The 24787-nt window shown below is 37.7% G+C and overlaps 1 protein-coding gene across 5 annotated transcripts in view; it reads left to right on the forward strand.

Annotated features, from left to right (window-relative positions):
• ASAP1 (ArfGAP with SH3 domain, ankyrin repeat and PH domain 1) overlaps nucleotides 1-24427 on the forward strand; it is a 147221-nt gene extending 122794 nt beyond the window's left edge. For 3 of the 5 annotated variants that reach the window (XM_032683938.1, XM_032683945.1, XM_032683954.1), the window contains 6 exons: nucleotides 8131-8292; nucleotides 11173-11239; nucleotides 13481-13539; nucleotides 15496-15998; nucleotides 19737-19859; nucleotides 21747-24427. In XM_032683938.1, coding sequence (XP_032539829.1) covers nucleotides 8131-8292; nucleotides 11173-11239; nucleotides 13481-13539; nucleotides 15496-15998; nucleotides 19737-19859; nucleotides 21747-21821 — 989 coding nt within the window. In that variant the 3' untranslated portion in view covers nucleotides 21822-24427. The remainder of the gene's footprint in view (nucleotides 1-8130; nucleotides 8293-11172; nucleotides 11240-13480; nucleotides 13540-15495; nucleotides 15999-19736; nucleotides 19860-21746) is intronic. The other 2 variants (XM_032683963.1, XM_032683971.1) reach the window with 1 other exon arrangement.
• Nucleotides 24428-24787: the final 360 nt, after the last annotated feature.

The raw sequence follows: 24787 nt of genomic DNA on the forward strand, positions 1-24787 counted from the left end.
ATCGAGGCATTTTCTTCCATGTTTTCATGTCAAAGATTACACAAAAGAAATTCTTACTTCTAGTACAGCAAAATCATATATTATCACAAAATACAGAGAAGTATTGCCTTCTAATGTAACATTAACTGCTTCATCAGAGTGGAAAATGCCAGATTCACAGAGTATGTCTGAGAGAGGGGTTTAATAGAACTGCTGTTACAGTAAAGTCACTGTGCTTCTCTGTTTCAAACATGCCAAAATTCTACAGTCTGTGAGTGATACTGAGTTTTTGGTTGGTATTCATTCAACAATACTGTAAAGTATTTAATCAGTTTTAGGGGTTTACGTTAAATACATGCCTGTGTTACAGGAATAATTGAAGACTCAAAAGGATGGGGAACATGCATAGGAAAACTCATTAGTGTGGAAAGGTTACTCTAGATGCATCATTACAGATGCACTTATGCTTCATTATAAACTGTGCCTCACCTTGTTATCTCCCTCTTTCCAACTCCCAAATAGATTGTTTAAAAGAAAAAGAAGCAGAGATTTTCTACTACAATAGACACTTGTGACACATCTGAATTTTGAAACGGTCAGATTTAATTTTGTTTCTGTAGGAAAAAAATAATCCTCTAGAATTTATCTGCTCTTTTGAGATTAGTAAAAATAGATTATATCCCTTACATCACAGTTTAACAGACAAGCTTGCTTATCAAATCTCTTTTGTTGTTGTAAAAGTTCATTTTAATATTTGAGTTAAGATTATATGAAAACAGTGTTACATTTTGCATTAAGTTCCCTAAATAGCAAGAGTAAGAAAAGCATTGAATCTGTAATTAAATTTAAACTTACCTTCTGTCCCATGTGTAATCTGATCTTTGTCCCTATGCTGCTGTGAGGCCCTGGCAGATACCATGGGACCCTGCTGGCACATGGAGTCTGTAGGGAATGGACAGCTGAGGTCTGTATTTTAGAAGGAAGCATGAAAGATTTTAAAGTTTCATGATTTTTTATCCTTTGGGACATACAGATAAAGCTGTCTTTCCAGAACCTGTTCTATATTTAAACAAAACCTCCTCCCTGTATCCCTCTGTTAGCTGGCTTCATTGGCCAGTGAAGTTCCTGGGTAGAAAGGTTCCATGGTGTTCCTGAGGTGCCACAGGGGACAGGAAGCCATCCAGTGAACTTGTGTTGGGGAAAGAAGGTAAGTTTAAAGCAATTTACATAAGGCACACCACTCTTGCTCATGTTTTGCAGTGGACATGCTGGTTGAAAATAATTGTAATTGTTGGAGGAGGTGATATGGGGATGTTTTAAGTTTCTCCATACATCATTATAATGCATGTCCAGACTTTCCAGTTTTATAACTTTTCAAAATACTCCTAAAAATGCTGAAATGATCATATATTTTACTTTGAACTGTGTCATTTGTGGATACATCCTACTCTCTGCTATCTCTGCTACAGGTTTAGTTTATCCTAATAGAATGAAAAGTACAGAATGAGTGCAGTAGCTGCCTGAGCCAACCACTGTGTGCCTTTTGCAACAGTTTATCTAAGCTTATTCAGTCAACTTACTTGTGTTGTTAGTCAAGTCTTTAGTCTCTAACATTCTGCAAATAATTTTTTTTATTGCTCTCTCCAGCTTACACACCTGCATTATGGCTCCCAACATCTAGCAGGTCATCTGCCTGTTGTTTTACAAAAAGCTTTCAAAAAAAAGAATCAATATTTAAGTAGTTGCATGACTCGCCACATTGCACAACTTTCATTGCAAATCCAATGGGAGGGTGATGTTGCTAACTAGTTATGGAGGAATATTAGGCAATCTAAGCCAAGTTTCCTTCATTTTAGCTGAAAGCTAATTGATTTTTTTATGGTTCTGCCTATTTCTCTCATATTGGAAAAACATGGAGGTCAGGGATCATTTCTGTGTCATGATGTTAAGTTTGGATATTCAATACCTATGAGTTTTCATATTTTGCACTTTGTCTCAGCTCTAACATTAGGTACCTAGACCCAAAGGCTCTTCTTTTGTGGTTCCATTCCACTGCTACTGCAGACACTGTGATATTGTCTGCTCCTTCACTAGCTCAGACTCAATTTCTAGCCAAATTACCTTATTTGAATTTAATAACTTAAGAACTTCTAGAAGTTGTCTGACTGCATTGCTCACAGGATTAGGAATCTTCTTAAGTCCACTAAATTACCTCGTGCATGTACCAACATTGTTGTTTGGCTTTGGTTATTTTTCAGTCACTGGTGACCATATCAGGACACTGCCTGGAGGGCAGCCGAACAGGTCTTCATTTCTGGTTTCTTAGACTGAACAAACCAAGATTATTTCACCTTATCTGATCGAAGAGTATTTTCATTTTCCTATGATTTAAATTATCCTTTCATCACATTAGCTCTTATCTATACCTTTGCTGTTTAAAATGGCTTTCTGAAATACAAGTGGCTGGAAGTGTCGGGACAGCAGTAAAATTTGCTCTTTCTACTGGAAATACCACATCAAAACATCCTTCTTATTTTTTTCATGATTGTATCATAATGTGGCATAGCAGGCATTACACAGTCACTACTACCATTTTCAATTGAAGTCCTTAATTTATAGCACAAATGTAGTTAATCTCATTTCCATTACCTCAGCCTTTAAGGTCATCTGGTTTCTTCTGTTTCTTCTGAATGCTTTTAGGATTTATATACTTCTCTTAAATATACTTAATGACTTAGTTTTTTAAATATTCTTATAAATGTGTTGCACATTTTGATTAAATAATACTAGTTATCCCACTCAAACTCTGTATTTTTTAATATCATAGTAGGAATGGAAGGCTGGCTGACCACTGTTGCTTTCATGGGCTGTTCTATTTCTGAATCAACACAAAATACAACATTCTTTAATGAATTTTGTCTTTTTTTTTTTAACAGGAATTTTTTAGCATTAATTATAAAATGTAGTTCCAGCGCTAATGTGGCATCAATGTATATTCTTACCTTTCTTATTCATAGAATGATCACAATAATTTTTTCTTTCATTATGGTCTTATTTTCAATACTGAAGTAAGACAAACTGAAGAAGGTTTTTAGTAATATTTGTGCAAAAAGTCACTCATGAGAAATTTAAAAATCATAATAACAACACTTGTAAATGAAAATACTATTTTTAATATAAATTACTTTCCTTTTCAGTACCCGTTCTACCATTAACTGGAATTTTGGTTCTTCCCTCTGTCTCATTAAGTGGTAAAAAAAAATTACATAAGGGGGGGGTTCTGCAGTCTAAACCCACCATTTCTTAATTGGATGGCAACAGCTTTGCATGGTTTCACAAGTACACAAATTAATCATTACTATACTAACTGCACAAACACTGAAGGGCAATGCACTATTAATTGCAGACCTTATCCAGTTATTCACCTTCATACAATAACTTTGAGATTATTTAATCTTTTTACACATGAAAGCCTGATCCTTGTAACATGAAAAAGGTATAAAGTATAACAACAGTCAGTATTGAAAGCAATTGCTGAGGAAAAGAAAGCCCAATAGAAGCAAAATAAAAAAAAAAAATAGGTCAAAGTGGGTGTTTTTGTTGGTTTTGCTTGTGTTAGGAAAATATCCTTTATGAAATGTGAATACCTCAATTATGTGAGAAATCATGATTAAGATGTCTATGGAGGAGAAATGGATGGCTTCATTGCTGCCTGGTTAAAAATCACAAAATATCTTTGATCTAGAAAAATAACTGCTCTAATTGCTTAGAGATATCTACCCTATTCTCGAATCATTAAAAATGTCATGTAACAATTGTTTCAAGGTTTTGTTTTTACACACACACATATATACATATATGTGTGTGTGTGTATATATATATACACACACACACACACACACACACACACATACAGTTGCTGAGGCAACAGCTCTGGGCATGTCCCACGCAGGCCCAGGAGTGTTTCCTTAACCAGGGAACCTCGGGGGAGTGGGAAAGCTGGAAGGAGCCCACACACAGCTCACGCCACAGCAGCTGAGGGGACCTGAGCAGGGCCAGGAGCAAAGGTGACCAAGGTTAGATGTGTCTAAAGAAACTTCTGTTGTAGCACCAGGAACAGTGCGAGTGAGCAGGGCATGGTGCAGCACTTTGCGTGGGAGTTTGCATGGAATGCCATGCAGGAAGGGACTGTAACTCTACCAGCCTGGCCAGGGAGCAATGGTACCTGCCACTGAGTGATTAGTGCTCATTGGAAGAGATTTAACCTAGATTTGAAATGGATAAAACCAGGCACACTAGCGACATTCCTGGGGGCAGTGCACCAGTGTTTAAGGGAGTGTGTTAGTGAAGTCCTTTGGTCTGCTGTCCCAGTGGAGAAGGGGAATGGAGAGCCATGTGGCAGCAAAGACACAAAGCACAGAAATGCCTCAAGACAGTCACATAGGAATTAGGGCTTCTTCCCCCAGAGAGGTGGTGGGATCAGTATCCCAGCTGAAGTGCACCTACACCAATGCACTTGGCATGGACAAACAGGAGGAGCTGGAAGCTGTTATGCTGTGGGAAAACTATGACATGGCTGTCATCATGGAAACAGGCTGGGATGAGTCACACAACTGGAGTGCTGCAGTGGTTGGCTATAAACTCTTCAGAAGGGACAGGCAAGGAAGGAGAGGCAGTGGGGTAGCCCTGTAGGTTAGAGAGTGTTTTGAGTGTCTGAGCTGAGTGATGGTGGCAGTAGAGTCAAATGTTTATAGGTAAGAATCAAGGGGGAGGTCAGCAGGCAGATATCCTGGTGGGAGTCTGTTACAGACCACCCAACCAGGATGAAGAAGCAGACGAGATATTCTACGAGCAGCTGGGAGAAGTCTCACAATCGCCGGCCCTTGTTCTCACAGGGGAATTCAGCTTACCAGATGTCTCTCTAGGATGTTTCTGGAGTGAACTTCCTGGTGGTGGAACCTGCTAGGGAATGCACCCACTGGACCTGCTGTCTGTGAACAGAGAAGGACTCATGGGTGATGGTGACCATGTTGGGCACAGGGATCACGAATTCTTGGAAAAGTAAGGAGGAGGATCAGCAGAACTGCCACCTTGGACCTCCAGGGGACAGACTCTGACCTCTTTAGGAGCCCCTTGTAGACAGAGTCCCCTGGGAAACAGTCCTGAAGGGCAAAGAAATCCCGGAAGGCTGGATATTCCTCAGGAACAAAACCTCAGAGGTGCAGGAGCAGAAACACAGTTTAGTGGTGGACCTGGCAATGTCCAACTTGATGATCTTAAAGGTCTTTTCCAACCTGAGTGAGTCTGTGATACCTTGTATTTCATAACAATTTTACAGACAGTTCATACATCATCAGATCTTTGTGTTATTTCACCAGCTGTTTCCATAAACTGATTTAGATTCAAGAACTTTTCCCTTGTTTTCTTTATTCAAAGCATGAAGTAACTTTATACCTCTTTCTGAAAAGATGTTTTGAAGTTTTCCTTTATTTTTTGTCTATTTGATAGTATGTTATTTTGTATTTTAGCCATGTAATCATTAATGTATGACTTCTATATTCATACTTATTCCTTCTGTGAGTCTAATATAGGAACAAATGCTAGGAGTCTGAAAGGATGCACAATTTTTAATACTTTAATACCTTTTCCCTGTGACTTTTGTATGCCACGTGAACTTTTTAAAGTTATGAAGTGATGTTTTTCAACTCATCTGTGATGTCTGGATATATACAAGTCAGGTGAAATATGCCCATGTAACATAATTTTAAGGTTTTTTTTTTAATTCTACTAAATTTTATTTTTGTAGATAAGACTTTTTCATTTTATTGGCAACTAGAAGTACAACTTTTACTTCATGCCTGAAGTTTTATTTTTGCAGTAAGCACTCAGTACTATTTCAGTGCATTTCCTGGCCTCTGTTCCCTTTGAGCCCGGTGTGGGTGACCCGTGACCGTGTCGGTGCAGTGCGGGCAGGCGGGCGCCAGGGGGCGGTCGGACATTCCCGCTTGGAGGCATTTTGGCTGCGTGAAACTCTCCAGTGCCGCGTCAGGGCAGGAGACAAACACTGCTCTGATGTGCCCTGTATGTTCTCGACGTGCTTTAAGAATAATGTCGCTGTTAACAGTGGATATTGACTATTGCTTTTCCCCTCGTCATTCCTAGATACGCTCTGAGCTATGTAATGGTTTATAGAACAACTTTTGGTTCGTATTTCTTTAAGAGAAGAAAGAATTGATGACTTGCAGAAGTCTAAGGGATCATCAGTCCAAACGTAACATGAGAAATGTTGGTTTTGCTTTCAGAAACATCTCAATGCACAGTTTAAATTATCTTGCTTCCTTAAGCTCGAGGAAGAAATTAAAATGAGAAAGGATAAGGATGCAAACTGGGGAACAATCATTAAATTGCACTGGCATTTGACTTCTTGTCAGTTAATGGTTTTGTGAACTTGAAAGTAAATTGAGAGGAACAATCGCAAAATATATAATTTGATTTACCAAAGTAGCCAATTAATTAAGCCAGGCCCAAAATACCTGCTGGGCTTGTGCTTGAGATATTCTCCTGCAGAAGGCCTTCCAGGCTTGAATCTGGAAGAGAGTAGATTGAATTATTAACTCATTATGGGCAGTTCTATTATTTTTTTCTTTGCAGTTTAGAAGAAAGAGGGAGGTCATCCACTGAAAATATCTGGCAAACAGACCTATGCTTATGTGATCTTTGATGTTATTTTGTCAGTGTTTAATGCTTCATCTAAGGAATTTTAACAAATATTATTCTTCACTGATTTTAATACTTCTATGATATATAATAATTTTGGAAGGAGTGCAAGCTTTGATAATTTTCAGTTTACCTGTAGTCAACTGTCACAAATATTTCAAAAATAGGCTATTTGGTTCTACAGTGCTACAAAATCTGTGACAATAGAGTTGAAGTTTCAGGTATAAATAGACTTTGTTTTTAAATTTTTATGTTGATTTTCTGCCTTTATCCAGACTGTGATGGCAAAGCTCTCTGATGTGCAAAACTTATTGCAAGGTCATGTCTGCAATAGTGTTAGTTGTTGGTTAGATTAAAAGAGTTAAAAAAAAAAAAAAGGCAAAACAAAACAGCGACCTAGCAGGAAAAAGAAAACAAGCCCAACAACAAAACCCTTAGAGCTGTTGTAACCTAATGTAGAACTAATTTAGATAAGTGTTACAAGTAATTTCTTTGGGCAGTAATAGCAGTTGACTTGAGCAGTTGTCCCCTCACTATGTTTTGTGCCCTGCTCTGCCTGATTCCTTGAGCTTCTTATTAGAGACATTTTTGAAGGTCAGTGGTGAAGCTGATTAGGGAAAACTCTTGTCTTTCCTCTGGGTTATTTTGTCTTTCAATCTGTATCTGTTCCCATAGCCTGTGAAACAAGCATTGTGTTGAATAATACTTGTGCCAACATTAATGCAAGGGGAAATAAAAGTGTTTAAGGGTAGGAGTGACTGCATAAGCTCTTATAAGTGCTGCTACCATTAAATATCTAATCTCAGTCTCAGAAAGGACTTCTCTGATGTTTAATTTATGCCGTGTACAGCAATTTGCATTGCTCTTAGAATGCATAATTTGATTTATTTAAACCACGGAAAAAAAGGAAAATAATTACAGAAAAGCTTCTCGAGCTTACAATCATATTTGAAAGTGCAAGGAAAATTTGTAGATAGATTTCTGTTTCCTTCCTTCTCCCCAGTTTATTAGCAGAGTTTGTATGGGATGCTCTGGAAGAGAAAAAACTCACATAGTAGAATATCTAGAAAGCTATTTTGTTCTGGTATAAATTAAAAGGAATTTTAATCCCATGTGCTAAATATTACTTAATTTTCAGGGCTTTTTTTTTTTTTTTTTTAAACATTGCCTAAAATTAGAAATCCTGGTGTGATTCTGTATTTTTTAAACATAAGTACACGTGTCATTCTATTGTCAAGTTCCTTATATTCCCACAGCTGAGATGGTCAAAAATGTGGTGAACATGTCGTTTAATCTAAACAGTGTTTTGGCATGGCTTGTCTTTTTATTTTAGTCTTTTGCTGCACTTCGCTGTGGGTCTGACTGTGAATTTTTCAGTGCTGCTTTGACGTTTATGCACATGTATTTGTAAGAAGGTTGTTTGTTATTTTGCAGGCCCACCTTCAACCCTCCCTCTAAGCACTCAAACCTCTAGTGGCAGCTCCACTCTTTCCAAGAAGAGACCACCTCCCCCACCCCCAGGACACAAAAGAACCCTCTCTGACCCACCAAGCCCACTACCTCATGGACCCCAGAATAAGGGCCCAATTCCTTGGGGTGAGTTTTGAAATGCAAAACAAAAGGGCAAGGGAAAACCTTTATGATGGATGATATATGATCTTTGGTTTCTTTTTACCTGGTGCTTGCTTTCCAATGATTTCAGCTTGATGTAACGTCAGCTCAGATAAATCAAGAGTTCTGTCCTCTGTCACTCTGGCTCCCAGGCTGCTGCAGCCAAGTCTCACTTGAGAAAGCTGAAAATATTCCACTCCCCTGGGGCCCAATCCAACCTTCTCCACTGCTTCCCTCTCTCTGCCTTAGCTGCCCAGGCTGCCCTCACCCCGGCCCCCTCAGTTGCTGCTCTGCTCTGCCTCTGCCTCCTCACCCCTGATGCTGCTCTGACGAGCTCATTGATCCAGGTCGATGTAGATTTTGGGACAGATGGACCTCAATGAGTCTGTGCAGGTCTCACAACTGCCAGAGGGCTTTGTGCCACATCTCTCCCATGAAATGTTCACACCTCACTGGTGGGAATGTGTTGTCTTGATATGTATTTGGCTTTTGTGATGTTGTCTGTACCTACACAGAGACTGATAGGTTTGCAGCCTTCTATCTGCAGAAGTTACACAGAAACAGCACTTTAAAAATGATTTTTTTATAGCAGGATACCTTTCTGACAGATGCTCTTTAGACACTATTTTCCAGACTGCTCAGATTCTTCCTCTTTTCAATAAAAATTGCTCTATGCAGTCGGCTTCTTTCTGTAGCTATAAATCTCAGGCCCATGTAATTTTCTATAATTTTAGTTTTTGTGGCAGGATTTTCATGAATCTGTAAATTTTCAAGCTGGAATCCAATGCTTGCATAAGGGCGTCATCCATACACTACTTATATCTTAGGAGTATCCTCTCTCTGTTCTAGTATAAACACACAATTACTAACCTAAAAATAAAAATGCTAAACTAAAACCACCATTTTTACAGCAAATTGAGTTAAATGTGGTCAATCATGGAGTATTCATGTGTGACTGAATCTAGGATTCAATATGCAGAAAAGTACAGAGTCCAAGGAATAGCAAAGATTTTTTTTTTCTCAAGGAATACAAATAATGTCAATCTTTTCAGTTCCCTACTTCTTAGAGGTCTGGGATATGGAAAAAAAATGTGTCCTGTGTTCTGAAGTCCAATAGTCCTGTACTATTTCAGAGGTAGTAAAGACATTTTGAAGGGCTTGGACTCTAAAAATTTAAAAAATCCCAAATATTTAAGTCCAAAATAGCACCTAAAGTACCATGTACTAGAATACTATATAACGTAACGCTATTAGAATGAAGGTATGGTAGGATAAGATGCTAAGCCAGTGCCAACTTTTCTTTAAAATCTTTAGACAACAGATAAAGGAAAAGGAAAATATGGGAAAGGTGCGAGTGTACAGCTGAAGATGAAGAAGCCTGTAGCAGTAGAAGACCTTGTCAGAGCAGGTCTGGAGAAGAACATGGCTTTTTCTGTCTCTTTGCTGCTCTTCAGTGCAGGCTAAACTTCAGTGGATGGAAGGGAGACCTCTTCTCCCCATGTTTCTTATCTGAGATCTGTACAAAAGCTTTTTTGAAAGTCCTTTTCGATTTTTAAGCAAGTATTAAATTTTACGTTTATAAGAGGGAGTTTCTTGTATCTGCCTTCATGTTTTTGGCTTAAGAGTATTGTCAGATGTTCACTGCTTTTCCTTTCAGAAGCTTTTTTCTGTGTCGTTATATTTTTTGCTATGTTGAATTTCAGCACTTGTTTTCTAATCTGTGCATTAATTGAAGTTTCAAGCAGAGCAATCCTTAGCTTATGTCTAAGCAAACTGAGTTACTATTCAAAGATGTTCTAAAAATGTCATGTAGATTATTTTGGATTTCCATAGTAACCATGAGATATTTTTCCTTGCTTTATCCATAGGATCTACATGTGACGGGTTTGCTGTTTGTTTTACCTTTGTTGCTTTTTTTCCCCACTTTTAAATACAAACATATTTTTAGCAAGGCTCAGTATGAGCCTTTTCTACTGTTTCATTTAGACTTCAATGCACTAAGAGTGGTATTTAGGCAAACGTGTCCTTCTTTTGTATGAGAAGCATTTTGTGTTCTTGGCTCATTAAATGTCACTTTGCATCTATTTCAATGACAAAATTTACTAATGGTTGTTGAAGTTGGTTCTAAGATTGCTAAGACATGCTGTAATAGGAAAGGCAAGGGGGAATGGCAAAGGCACTAAACCAAAGGAGTTAATATCATTATAACTTGCAATGGTGATGGCTAATGGAAGAGAAACCTTATGCTGAAGGAGTCCAGAGCACTTGGGTTTGGATTTTGCTGCCTTTTCACAGAATTCAATATACCCAGGATCTTTTCCTTACCAGTGGTCAATGTGCAGGTAATGGGAACATACAGACTTAGTCATTAAATCAGTATAAGGCTGTTCTTTACGCAGGACAAAAATACCAATCCTTAGAAATTTAATGTTTTGTGAATAAAATCAAATTCATGGTGGTTTTAAAAAGACATACCTCATAGCAAAAAATGTAAACATCTGTGATAAATTTGTCTGATACTGGCCTGCAGTATCTCCTTCTATTCAAGGAAAATTGAAACACTATTTCAAAACAAATGCCCTACAGCAATGTCATTCAATCTTCCCTTGCCAGAAGATGTGAGCTACCAGTGGCTTGTTTTAAAATGTGTTACATGAAAGGTCACATTGTATTATTATGGTCCCTGCTGCTTTTTCAGCTACAAAGTTATTAATGAAGAATGAAGTTTTACATGATCTTTTAGGCATCTTGAATAGAAGAGACTTGGAGGAATATGTGTTTCTCTTTAAGTTGCACCCTCTGTTGATTATATTTCAGTTATCCTAATTATTTAGGGGTTTTTAATGGTCCTTTTTTTCACCTCAGGTAATGATTTGGGCCCACCTTCAACTAAGGCTGCAAACAAGTTTGAGGGGATGTCTCAGCAATCAAGGTAAAATCTCCACATATGAAGGCAAAGATGAAAATTTAAGTAAACGTAACTAATTTGTAAATTAGAGGGGGAAAAAAGCCTTTCAGAGGACATAAAATCCTAGCTGTGTTTCTTCATTAGTTTTCTGCATGCCTTAGTAGCATACAAATACTGTGGCTTCATTGAGCCTCCTACGCTTTGTTCCTTGCTGTCCATACACAATCCATCCTTTGAGCGGGATGGACAGAACGACTTGTACCCGAATCTCTGCCGCTCCTACAGCAGTGCTCTCTGAGCTGGGGAATGCTGCCTCAGACTGCAGTCCAGCAGCACAGAAGTTTTATTTTCATGTCTCCTGGCATTTCATTTTGTCTGTTTCAGTGTGAGGTCTCATGCCCGTAGCTGCAGTAGTGTCACTCTGGGTAGAAGGTGGCATCATCTGTAAGAGAGAGAATTCATCTCAGTCTTCCAGCTTAACTGTTTTCCAGCCTGTCAAGCTTGTGTTCTGCCACACAGTCTGCAATAACACAAACTGCTTTTAGCTCGTAGTTCATCAGGTCTGTCCATTACAAGTGTCTTTTTCAATAGCTGGAGAAGTAAAGACAGCCATACATTCCTGTCACTTAGTGTTTGCTACTCCTCTGTCTGCACTGTGATTCCAAAGTCCTGCGGTTCAGAGCGCGGTGATTGTAACAAACACCTGCCTCAGGCACACGACCTCGCATGACCACAAGTGTGCGGGATCAGGCCGTGACTGGAGAGAGATGTGTAACGTCAAACAGGTCACAGCAGAAGATGTGCAGGTAGAATTTCTGGACACCCCCCAGTCTGTGATCTGCCTTGTCAGGACAGGCAGAGGAGCTGTTATTGGCAACACAGCTGACTTGCCATGTTTGCTGAATCCATCCAGGTGGCACTGGCCATTCAGGGAAAAAGTGGTGATGCTCCATAGCACAAAGAGCTGGGCCTGTGCTCAACACTTGCCAGACAAGGGTAAAAGTGTGGTATTTGTACTCCATGGCAGTAGATAAAGGCCAAGGTAGGAGCTGGACTTCGATCATCTTTGTGGGTCCCTTCCAACCCAGGATATTCTGTGAATCTATGGTATATTGAATCAAGAGTGAGCTTGGCTGTTCTTTCAGTTTCATGTCATGGTATATTTTTGCCATTTAAAAAACAGGTAGGAAATTAAAAGTGTTTCATTGTGCTCATTTTGAAATGTTGGTTGCAGAGACAAATAATACCAGAATCAAGGCTGGTGATGCAGAAGACTCTCTGCTCTACTGAACATACTCTGGCAACTTTCTCAGACATTTTTCTTTCCTCTTGTTTTTTTGAGTCATTATTTTAAGTTAATACTGATTTTTATTTATTGTTTGATTTTTATGCCTTAAATCAACTTACTTTCTTTTCTTCCACAGTTCTTTTCTTTAAAAGTGACCTATGTGTGGTTTTAAAGGAAAAAATTTGGTGGAATTTGTTGAAACTTGTGCTCACATACCATGTTTGCAAATTTGAGCCAGCCTGATGTTAATTCTGGGGGAAAAAATGGGCTACAACAAAAAGCATAGATGGAAAAGTTTGACAATATGCAACTATCTTAAATTTTTATGCTATTAATGTAATTAACTAGTTAATTAAATTACTTGCAACTGTCCTGCTTGTCTTGTTGCTCACCGCTCCAAGTAGCTAACTCAGGTGCAACATGGGTTGACAGAGTAAAGCATGTTGTTTTACCACAGTCATCAGTATTTCCTTGGAGTATCACAGACTTTGTTTCCTACTGCAGCAGCAGCAGTGTGTGTGTAATACAGAATCAGTGGGCTACAAGGCATAGGCTCAGTCCTGGCAAACTTCAAACCACTGACATACGGGACAGATTATATTTTGAATGCTTCAGTATAATTATTTTAAAGTTCAGGATCTGCCCCTGGAGCTGCTCTTTCAGCTTCACCTGTTTTCAGAGTACATTTTGCACATACCATAGTTTTTAGAATATATCTGCCCTATGGCATTGAAGCTCTGTGGGGTTTGTATGCCTTTTTCTTGGAAAAAAAAAACAAACAGTTAATTCTTAACAGTGCTTTGTGTTTTGGGATTGGTCCACAGACAAGATGATTATATGAAAGAAGCAAAATAGATGTGGATTTTGGTTGTTTGGTTTGGGTTTTTTTTAATTATGGATGTGTAGAGGGGAAAAATGAGAAATAAATATATTTTATAACAGTTGTAAGCATTAATAATTCACATCTGTTGATTTAGCACTGGGACTGCAAAGACTGCACTTGGCCCTAGAGTTCTTCCCAAACTACCTCAGAAAGGTAAGAGTTCTCTTTGTGGCTATTCTTACACTGATTATCTTTTAAATGTGGGTGAGAGTAGATATTTGTTTTAAATATATGGTCTTTTCAGCAAAAGTTTTATTTCTAAAATGCTGCAAACCATGAAAGCTTTAGAAAACTAAAAGGATTTTGGAAGGTTGGGAAGGTTTTTATTAAACTGAAAAGAGTAGTTAGACCTATTGAGGAAAGAAAAAAAATCATTAATTGAAGCCAGAAGAGACATCAGGAGGTCTTGTGGTCCAGTCCACAACTCGGAGCAGGGCCAAATTTTTGCCATGAGTGCTGGTTGCTCAAGGCCCTGTCCAGTCACATCTTGAGTATCTCCATGGATAACCTCTCTGGGCTTCCATTTCTATCTTTGACTGCTCTTGTTGGTAAAGTCTTTTTTCTTCCTAATATCTCTAAGTCCAATTTCTTGATACCCTTGGAGCAACCTGCCATGTTCTGGCCATCAGGGTTGTTTTCCCAATAACTACTTTGGAAAGAATCAGGTACTGTCACGTGCTCATTTCTATGTCAGTGACAAGCTTGCCGAGACCGTCATTCCAGGGAATACCTTCTGGCCTTTTCTTTTAGAAATGTTTTTTTCTAGCCTCTCTTTAAACTCATACAGCAAGTTTATTTAGGGTTTTTTTGAGTTATTGCAGCAGTTGACTACAAAGTTGAAAGTAGACCTACTTTGTAGCTCTGTCTGATACAGAATCTGTCAAATATATGTTACATCTGTATGAGTGGATGATCACTTGAAGATCAGGAAATGCTACTTGTCCAGACTTCTGAAGCTAGATGTCTGAAATTCAGAGTGCAAATCATTTTAACAGAAAATGCAAATGTGAAATTTCAACTTAAATTACAATTATTATGACATGGTATCATCTTTTGAGGGAGACACCAATGACATGCTAAGGTGGCATTGCAAAGGAAGTCAACACTTCCTTGATTGAAATTATATAGGTGAGAATTTAAGATGGGCCAACTCAAAGCACTATCAGGGCTACTATCAGGGTTTTTCATGTAATTTACTTACGTCTCAAACCTGTGGGGATGATCAGTGTGTGTACATTCGCTACTACGTCAGTCTAAGAGACAGAGCCGTATACAGGTATCAACACAGACGTTTTTAAAATGAGGCATCTGATAGTAACTATAGAATTTCTTGGAAACCATGCAAAATTTTCTTTTTTTTCCTTCTTTTTTTTTCTTCTTGTTTTTCTTCTTTTTTTCTATTTTTTCTTTTTTTTTTCTTTTTTGTATACATAGACATTAATATAGCATGGAAGTGTTGTTGCAGTGGGTGATATCCAAAGAGAGTGTTGTTGCTTTCATAGTCAAATGTCAGGCCACCTTTTTGGCTGGTAGAGTATGATACCAAAGCAATGCTGAATACAATAGGAAATTGTTCCTTCTGATCAAAATGTGTTGTTTTCATCATGGGTTGTAAATTTTTTCTCTCCTGACCCCCTTCATCTGTTTTAATATTAGGTACTAATCCTGAAATTCAGGGGGTTTTTTGGTATGGAATTCAACTGTATTCCTGAAAAATTGTCATTAAAAAGAAGTTTTGTTACAGTCACATGCATGGGTCTATATGTTGTTTTATAAAATGTCTTTTATTACATTTAATATTTTTTGGTTTGGGTCCAAAAAGTGATTACTTTATTTCCTTTTAAGTAGATAATCTATAAATTGACACCTAGTAGTTGTTGGAATAAGCACTGCTAACCTCCAGGAGGAGAAATTAAGTGAGACCTCAGTGAATGAGGGTTATATAAAGTTGTATTGTCTTGCTTTTATCATAGACTGGGAGGATTTATGGGCAGTTATGGGGCTCAGTGACCATGTGATCATTTACATAGTTGCAGTTTTGATATGTGCCGAACTTCTTTAACATTAAAATGAGATGATGAAAGACATTGTTTTGCTCTTTTGTTTTAGTGGCACTAAGAAAAATAGAAACCAGTCATCATCTTTCAATAGATAAATCGCATCAGCACATGGAAATGTTTCAGAAGCCCTCACTGTCCATCGATATACCACAGAAACCACAACCTGGAGACTTGCCCCCAAAGCCTCTGCCTCTGGAATTAACTCAGAAACCTCAAGTAGGAGATTTACCCCCAAAGCCTGGAGAACTGCCCCCAAAGCCTCAGCTAGGAGACTTGCCACCAAAACCACAGCTTGGAGACTTACCTCCAAAGCCACAGGTGAAGGACCTTCCTCCAAAACCTCAGCTAGGAGAGCTGTTGGCTAAAACTCAAGGTGGAGAAGCAGCACCGAAGCCTCAGCCTTCAGAGGCGAATCAGAAATCTCACTCCATAGATCTTTCTCCAAATGTACAATCCAGAGACACCGTCCAAAGGCAAGCATCTGAGGAGTCCAATGACATCACACATACCCTGCCAGAAACCCCCGTGCCACTTCCCAGGAAAATAAATATGGTAGGTATTACTGCAGCTAGTTGGAAGTATCCTTGGAAGGCTTTGAAGTTACTGTAAGGACTTTATGTGCACCCTTGAGATACGCACACAAAGCAACATAACATTATGGGCTGGGATAGGGAATGAGTGGTTCTTTTTGCATCCCCAAGCAGCTTCAGCAAATGCTGAGGGTTTACAAGGCCTCCTGCATGCTGAAACAAATACCTGTAACATAAAACAATAACCTTGGGAACATTACAGTGTATTTAGATTTACTGGAGACTTTGGGCATTTTATCTGTGCCAGTCATAACTCTGAATGAATTGGTGTTTTTTTCTGTTGCCTTTTCTCACAGCTCTGTATGCCTTAGATTGCTAGAATATTTATATATTTGATTTTTGTAAGCTTTAAGAAGGGATGTTAGCACCTATTGTCAGTAGATGCAAAGTTTAAAGTCAACTGTGACAAAGCAGTAAATGTTCCTGTCGTGAGTATTTAATGTTGATGTACTTAAGTGGTTAACAAAGGTTCAGATATATTGCTGAAGTGGCAAAATTGACATTGCTGGATGCTGTGTAGTAACAGAGCTGGTTCCTTAACTCGATTCGAACTCCCAATTCATCTTGCTGTTCATCTTGCTAACCAGTACAATTTCCAACAGAGGATTCTTCATGCATATGCACATTGAAATAACTTTATGAAACTCCAGAGCTCTCTTAAGATTTTCATCATGAAGAATACATCAAAAAGGGGATAGTTTTGTTTGTCAGGTTTGCTATGCAAAGCACTTATGTAAAAGGAAATAAGACTTCCGTTCTTGCAGTGAAAGCAGAGGGTGAGTTTCTGTCTTGTACTTGTCTGAGGAAGAACACGCTGGAGCCATCACTCTGCTTGGCTTCTGGCATGGACTTGCCTGTAAGCTCCTGTCTCAGCTGAGACTGGCAGGGTTGTTGCTTGGGCTTCCTGCATGTTCTGGAGATTAAATATTACTGGTATCTGATCAAAAGGTGCCTGCAAGTACAGTTTGTTTACTTACTTTTAAATATAAACAGGCAAATGACGCTGGACGTTCCCAGCTATTTGTCACCTTATTAGAGAAGAAAAAAAAGCAAATAGTAGACTGTTTGGTTTTTGGTTTTTTGTTTGTTTGTTTGTTTTAAAACTCTTTGCCTACCTTACACAGAAAAACTCTGAGGAAAGATTCAGTGTTCTCCAAACTCAGCTATTTTCACATGTGCAGAAAATTAAATAGTTCCACTGCTGTGCAGTGATCAAAACTATTATATCTTCACAGGTTTTTTTACATCATTGCATGCACACTTCTTGTTCAGTGCAGTCTTTTCTGCTTAAGTGTTAATGTGCAAGAATTCCTCTTAAGAGTATCTTGCCTTGTTTTCATCCTCTGGCTGTATCCTCTCTGCACAAGCTGGGGAAATGCTCCCTCCCAGAGTAGCAGTGAGACCTGCAACAGCAGCCACCAGTGTTTGTGGGTACTTCACTCCTGGGTTTGACTATTTAGCCCCTCAATAGAGGAGCTTACATTTTTTTATATAAAGTTTTAGAAAATTAATCATTCAGAAATACAATTTTGGAATTCCAATGCCGATAAGGATTTGAAAGGATATTTTTAGAGAATTGAAACTTGCTCTGAGTGCTTCTGAAATCACACTAAGCACTTGAGTGTTCTTTTCTGTGTGTGTGTGGTGGTTTCTATAAAGGAGACAAAACACTTATTTTTTAAAGAAAAAGAAGTGTTGAATGTAAATAAGAGCATGGAGGGATTATTAATGATCATAGCAACTTGTTTTATTCAGTGTTAAGCATAAAATCTCTTCTTAATAAATACTAGTGTTGGATTCAGGGAGTTAGTGGGGGGTAGTGGTATTTGTTTTATAGTCACAGATTGCATTTCCTGAAATTGCTTGCATTTCTTTACACACCAGTGGCCCAAACTGTGTTCTGCAACATATGTGCTCTCTTCAGATCCATCCTTTTTTAAACCTTCCCACGATTAAATACAACTTGGGCTTGAATTCTGCTTGTTGCTGCTCTCCATGAAAGGAACGTAATGTTAAAATCTCATCTGTGGCACTAATCTCATGAACCAGGAGCAATTCTCATAATTTTTCTTGCAAGCTGAGTTGCATACAGTTGTCTAAGTTCAGAGGAATGTAAATTTCTTTATTCTCTTTTTATTGAATAAATTAATTTTTCCCTGGCAAAAGTAGTTGCTTCCCTTCATCACCTGAGGATTGATTGGAAGTGCTCCTAGTTTGTAAAAAAGTTCTTTGCAGTTGAAAGCTGAGACTTTGAGCTGATGGCCCCAAATACCCCTTCCCATTGAATTCCAGTTCCTACTGATAGTTGAGATTTTTGCTCAAATTATATGAATATCTTTTTAAAAAAGAGAGGAAGCATTCTTTGAAGTGACTTCTTGTTGCAACAAACCTTTGCTGTAAAAAAACCCTTGATCTCATATGAACTTCAGGTATTTCTGTTCATTTGTCTGGAGCATGGGTTTTTTTAGTCTTATGTTGTGTTAACTGCTTTCTTCCTTACATCCCCCTATGATTTTTGTTTTCCTGTACCTTGAGTTTAGTGTGAGTGCCTTTTGGTGTGTGTCTGTTCTGCTGTTGAGCTACAGGGATATTTTTATTTTTTTGTCAAAACATGGAGGAATTTCAAGTGGGTAGGTAGCAGTAAAGAGAAAACTCCCTAGGAAATTTCCTCTGTGAAGTTACTTCTGGCTCAAATTCCTCTAAACCTGCTGACTTTTTCCTTCATAGCCCTTCTGCTTCTCTTCTCCTTCTGCTCTTCTTGGGTATTTGTGCTCTTATTGTCTGACTACTTCTGTTCAAAGAAGGAACTGTAGCTTTTGAAGAAGTGTGGATATGAAAATACAGGAATATAAAGTAGCAGGAGTGTTTTGCTCTGCATATTGCTTACTTACTCTATTTAGAAATAATTTAAGTCCTTTTCCCTGCCGTGAGAACCATATGTTTGGGGAGGAGTCCATGGCTGAGGCTTTTTCATATGAATTAGCACTATGCAGCAAAGATGACCTAGAAAATACTTGGACTCAGAATGGCAGAGCTGTGAGAATATCGAGTGTGAATTGTCATCAAAAAATAGTACTGCCATCTGAAATTAAGGTACTTTTAGTAAGAAGATGCTAACATTTGGATGGAAAAATCACTCAAAAAATAATTCTCAGTCCTGTAAGCAGATCTGAAATCAAAGAATACTGTATTTTTGCACTAGATTCAAAACCAAAACTGTAAGGAATACTGGGATTTCAATGCAGCATTTTCCTCAGCCCTTACCTCTCTTGGAACGTTCAGAGGAGACTGGACTTCATTTTCTATTCATAGTGTCTTTTTGATGAAGTATATATTAAAGGAGAAAGAGTGTGTTAGTAGACTGGAACATCATTTAAACTTTCTTCACTGGAGGAAGCAAACGTTACTTAAGCCCTCTTAAGCCCTACGTGTTAAGCACTACACATGAAATTCTGTACGGAGTTTTGAATCTTAAGAAAAAGAAAACCTACACCTGTGTAGGTAACTTTTCATTTTATTTTTTTGATATCCTTGTTGAAGCAGAGTTTTTGTATTTTTATGTCCCCAATTGCAGGCAAAGCAATCCATAGTTTTCACCTTTTTGTAAAATAAAACACAACTTAAAGTCAAAATTCATATTATATATATATTTTTTCTCTCTTCCTCATGTCCTTCATCTAAAACTTCATTCTTTTTTTAGGGGAAAAACAAAGTTAGGCGAGTGAAGACCATTTATGACTGTCAGGCAGATAATGATGATGAGCTCACATTTGTTGAAGGAGAAGTAATTATTGTAACTGGTGAAGAGGACCAAGAGTGGTGGGTATGTATCTTTCCCTTTCACAGTTCCACATAACTTCTTTATGACTTTTATAGGAAAGCCTTTTTTTCCAAATGTGAAGGGTTTGTTGCTATTTTGTTTTGGTTTTTTGTTTTGTTTTTCCTGAGCTAACATCCAGCACTTACCTTAAACTCATATGAGCAAAGACCCCGTTTCTCTGGCAGAGAGAGTCTGCTAGAATCATCCCCACTGGGTTTGGCTTTGTTGCTGGCTCATAGCAGCACATATTTACACATGTCCCTCCCTGTAATGCACACTAGCCTTTCATTAAATGAAGAAGTGGTGATTTTTACTCTGTCTAAAATGCTTTCACCCTTCATGAAAAATGAGACATGTAATGATCTTCAGTTCACTCGAAACGTTAAGTTATACCTACAGGAGTTGCTGGAATTCTGAAAAATAATTTGTAATTAATTCTATAAGCTGATAGTTTTCCTCCTTAAATGAAAGGCAGATAACATTTTCTTTGCCTTTTTCCTTCCCATGCCACTGGTTTATACCATACTCCCCCTGTTCTGGACTGCATATTGTTTGAGTGCTAACACCAGGTTTTTCTCAACCCTACATGGAGGCTCCAGTCCTCCCCGACACTCCACCTCATGTCCCTAAAGCCCTGATGCATTGTACTTCCCTGCTGAAGAATTGTTACTGAGGAAAATGAGACAGATGTCATCTGATTAAAACAAAATCTAATTGCAATGTTGCCTGTGATTTCCTAATCTAACTGCAGCATAACCTTTGGTGTTTTGTTTCCAACTACACATTTTCCTCTCACTCATCATTTAAGTATGGAAGATTTTCAGCTGAAAAGCTGGTATCAAAAGCTGCTATTATCCATATCATCCAGCCCCTGATTACCATTGCATTAGTTGCTGAATCTGTTTTAGGACCCTTGGGTACACGCCTGACAAGTTCCATGAGGCGCTCCAGTCTGAGTGTTTCTGAGAAGGGAAACGAGGCCTGTTGACTCATATGCTTCAAAAATTTGGCTCTCCAAGAGGAAATGGCCAGCCCTGCATGTTTCCCCTTCCCATTTTGTTAAACTTGTGGAAGAGGAAGGAGGTACACCATTATTCTGAAAGCAGTGAGCAGCACTGTAGCAGGGTGAGAAGAGGGTTATGTGGTCAGTCAGAACTGCTGCTCCAGTGTTATCAGTTTGAAAGTTGTTTGTGATTATGCACTTCAAACGTAGAAAGTTCTTATAAAAGCATATCATTATTTTTTTATTTATTTAAATAAGTTTCTTAGCTATTTCTTTTTAAATTATCATTATGCAAAACATGTAAGAAGTTGTACATGAAGGATACTTAATCAGACAGTACTGTGATTTATTATGAAAACTAGTATGCACCTAAATCATTAGGTATCATGCTAATTCAATAAGAAAATAGCTGGGATTTTATCACCTGAAGTAAGGGAAACATGCAGATTGTCATAATTAACTTCACAACTGTAGCAGACATTTCCCATCAGTAAGATGTTCAGGATTTATTCAGTTAACTAAGATAAATGGTTTTCAGAGATGTTACTGAAACTCAGCCTATCAGACAAAAGAAAATCAGGCTTCTGTTTTGGTGAGATTCTTTAAGTTCTCTGAGTTTGTGTGTAAATTTCCAAAAATAAAAGATGGAGTTTTGTTCTCTTTAGATTTAATTGGCTTAATTTGTCTTATGTATATATATACTTGTGCAGTTTCATTTTGTTCCTTTACACAAATTCAAATATTAACTAAGATCTGTTTCAAACTGTCCAAGAGCTTGCAAAGGCTCTGTGAGCAGTTCTGCTGCTTTGAATGAAGTAAATGCAATCTATGAAGTCTGTGTGTTCACATGCACATCTACATTTGTACATTCTTCTCCTGTGTTGCAGATTGGCCACATCGAAGGACAACCAGAGAGGAAAGGGGTCTTTCCAGTGTCCTTTGTGCACATTCTGTCAGACTAGTAAAAACAAACAAATCCTAAACTTGAGCATTGCACATTCTTCATGCAAGACGGGCTTTTTAGCAAAAGCGAACGCTGCTGCCTCCCTGTAATCCTGTGCACAGTTGTATATATAGCTGCTGTTACAAATTAAGAATTCATTTAAGTTTCACCTCATGAGGTTGAATTATATGTATTGTAAATATACTGTGTTATTCTGCCTTTGCCAGTATTATGGTAGCCTTGGAACCTGGCACGCCTTATTGGGTTTGTTGAAGCCATCCTCGGCATCCAGCACTTACATCCCTGTCCGTGCTGTCCCACACGAATGGACTGCCAGCTTTCCAACATAGGTGGTCTCTGTCAACCTTGTAACTGTACAGAAATGACTGTTCCTAATAACTTGGTATTCTCAACATACAGTTTAGCAGAAAAGTTAGGATGAGTGAATGGTTTTGGACAATTTAAAAATCAGTCTGCAGTTCATAAGTGTATGCAGTTTACAGCTATGAAACCCACTTCGATATTTATTTAATATAGTGCTCAGTTAAGTGTAATTATGAAGACAAATATTCACTGACTTTACAGATAACAGTAATGTTTTACAGTGTGCATACAGCATTTCATGTTTATATTATGTGAACCTATGCCAAACTGTGATTGCAGTTCCCCTGTGATATTACCTCACTATAAAAAGTTACAAATTTATTTCATCCGAAAACTTATTTTAATGAAAATTAGTCATATTGTTCTTTAGTAGATATATGTGAAATTTGCTGGGTTTTTTCACTGAATTCTTAGTAACCAAGGACTTCTAGCAAATGTTAACTGTTGACATTGTGCATGCATTTAGACGCTTACTTGAAACCTGCCTTTGTACAAAAGTAGTACTGTAGTCATATAGCTACATTTGAGGAAAAGAACATTTTAACTTAATTGCTATTCAGATTAATGTGAGCTTGCAACAGTATTTGTTTATAGCTAAATTGGCTCTTTGAAAAATGATTTTGTGGGGTTTTTTTCCTCTGTCTTCAACCTTGCTAAAAGTTAGTTACCTAAAATAAATTTTTTAAGTGGTGATATAAGTATAAATTTAAATTATTTTTAATGCTCTCAAAAGCGGAAGCTAAGATGACCTCTCATGCATTTGATCAGGCTGTTAATGATAGAGCTCAGATCACAAGTATCAGGCTGGTTTTCATAGAGTTCACTAAACTGTGACAGTGATAGTTGTAACTCAAAGCACCAAGTAACAGACGTGCTGTTATAAAGCTAATTTCTAATGAAATCTTTGGAAGGCTGCATTTGACCTGAAGTTTCTTGAAAGTTGGTATAAAGTTGCATTGCCAGAAAACACTTCAACATATTACTGGAAACTTTAATTTCCTGTGTCACTTTCAACATCATTTTTCATCTTTTGAAACATCATGTGGTTGTGTTTTTCCCATGGTTTGTCTGTAGCAGGTTCCATGACTTTCATATGTAGTTTTGTATTACTTGCTTTAAATGTTATTTTGGCTTCAGTACCTCGTGCTGCTATTTCAAAGCAGATTGTCTTGGCTGCATGGAAAGATTTTCATTTCATAAAAGCACATCTCAGACCTTCTGAGAGCTTTCATTTCTAATACAGTTTTACAAGACTGTAGTCAGTGAATATTTAATTCTGTTTGTGGTTAATTTAGAAACAAATATCAGTCTAAATCCCACATGGAAAAAAAATGCAAATCATTTATCAACTGTTAATGGTTTTATCATTTATAAAAAAAATTATTTCCAAAAAAAAAATATATGCAATGAGTGAGCGAGCCTGCTGGCATCTAATCTTCAGTATTACCAGCTCCAGTATTTCAGACTTTATTCTGTTTTTTATGGAAAGAAAGTCAGGTTTAGCATTTATCTAGCATTCCATTTTATCCATTACTACAATGTTTTAAGTTGCATTAAAGAACAAAACCTATTCACTTTTGTGGTCAATTGTATTTTTAAGTGATCTTGAAATAAACTGATAAATGCAAATCATATAAAGAAAACCTAGGCATGTAAAATTATGTAGAGTCAAATGTCTATTCTTTTCTACGCTCTTTAAAATAGTATACATATGCATTTTATAAAATTAAATGAGTTCCATCAGGAACAATAGTTCTGTTTATTCTGGCTTATTGTGGGTCATAAGAAATCTGAAAATGTATGATATTGATTGAGTTTAAGTACAGTATTATATTTGAACTCAATGAGCCACTGTTTGCAATTTTGTATATGACATAGTATTTGGAAAGTCTAAATCTTTATGGAAAATTAGCTGATAAAGGGTTGGGGGGAGGGGCAGGGGAAGGTGCCCCCAGAGGGGGAAGTTTGCTCTGCAGATGATGTCTTATTTACTGTTGAACAACAGTTGCTATTTATTTTTTTATTACATAGTACATCAACATGTACAGAAATCAGATCTGGTCATGCCACTAGTTAAAATCTTGACTTCTCATTGAATGTTAAGGTAAAACATCAGTACACATGTCTATTCACATGTATTTAATGTGACAGTTTTTGAGTACTGTATGTGTTAATTTCTACTTTTTTAATATTTAAAATTGCTTTTAAATAAATGTATTCAGTTGATCCCAGATATCTGAACAAGGCCCTTTTTGTCAATTGGAATATCTTCTAGGGAGACAGTCTGAATTCCAAACAGGTAGAACTAAGACACTTGAAATGTTTTCACTTGAATATAAAGCACTCCTTATATAATGCAATTAAATGTGTATCTCTTTAACAGCTGTTAAGTATGGATACAATTGCCTTTATCTGGAAAACTTTATTTACTAAAGTTAGCATCAAACCACTTGTTTTGTCCATGAGTTTCGATTGCTTTCTCTCTGGCTTAGCAGGCTCTGCAGGAAGCCAGTTCACTCTGTCTTGTTTTCCACAGCTGGCCCGTGGGGTTGAAAGGAACTGCTCAGCATGGCCCACTCTGCCTGACAGCAGCTCTCACAC

Source organism: Chiroxiphia lanceolata, chromosome 1 (genome assembly GCF_009829145.1).
Source record: "Chiroxiphia lanceolata isolate bChiLan1 chromosome 1, bChiLan1.pri, whole genome shotgun sequence".
Taxonomy (NCBI): Eukaryota; Metazoa; Chordata; class Aves; order Passeriformes; family Pipridae; genus Chiroxiphia; species Chiroxiphia lanceolata.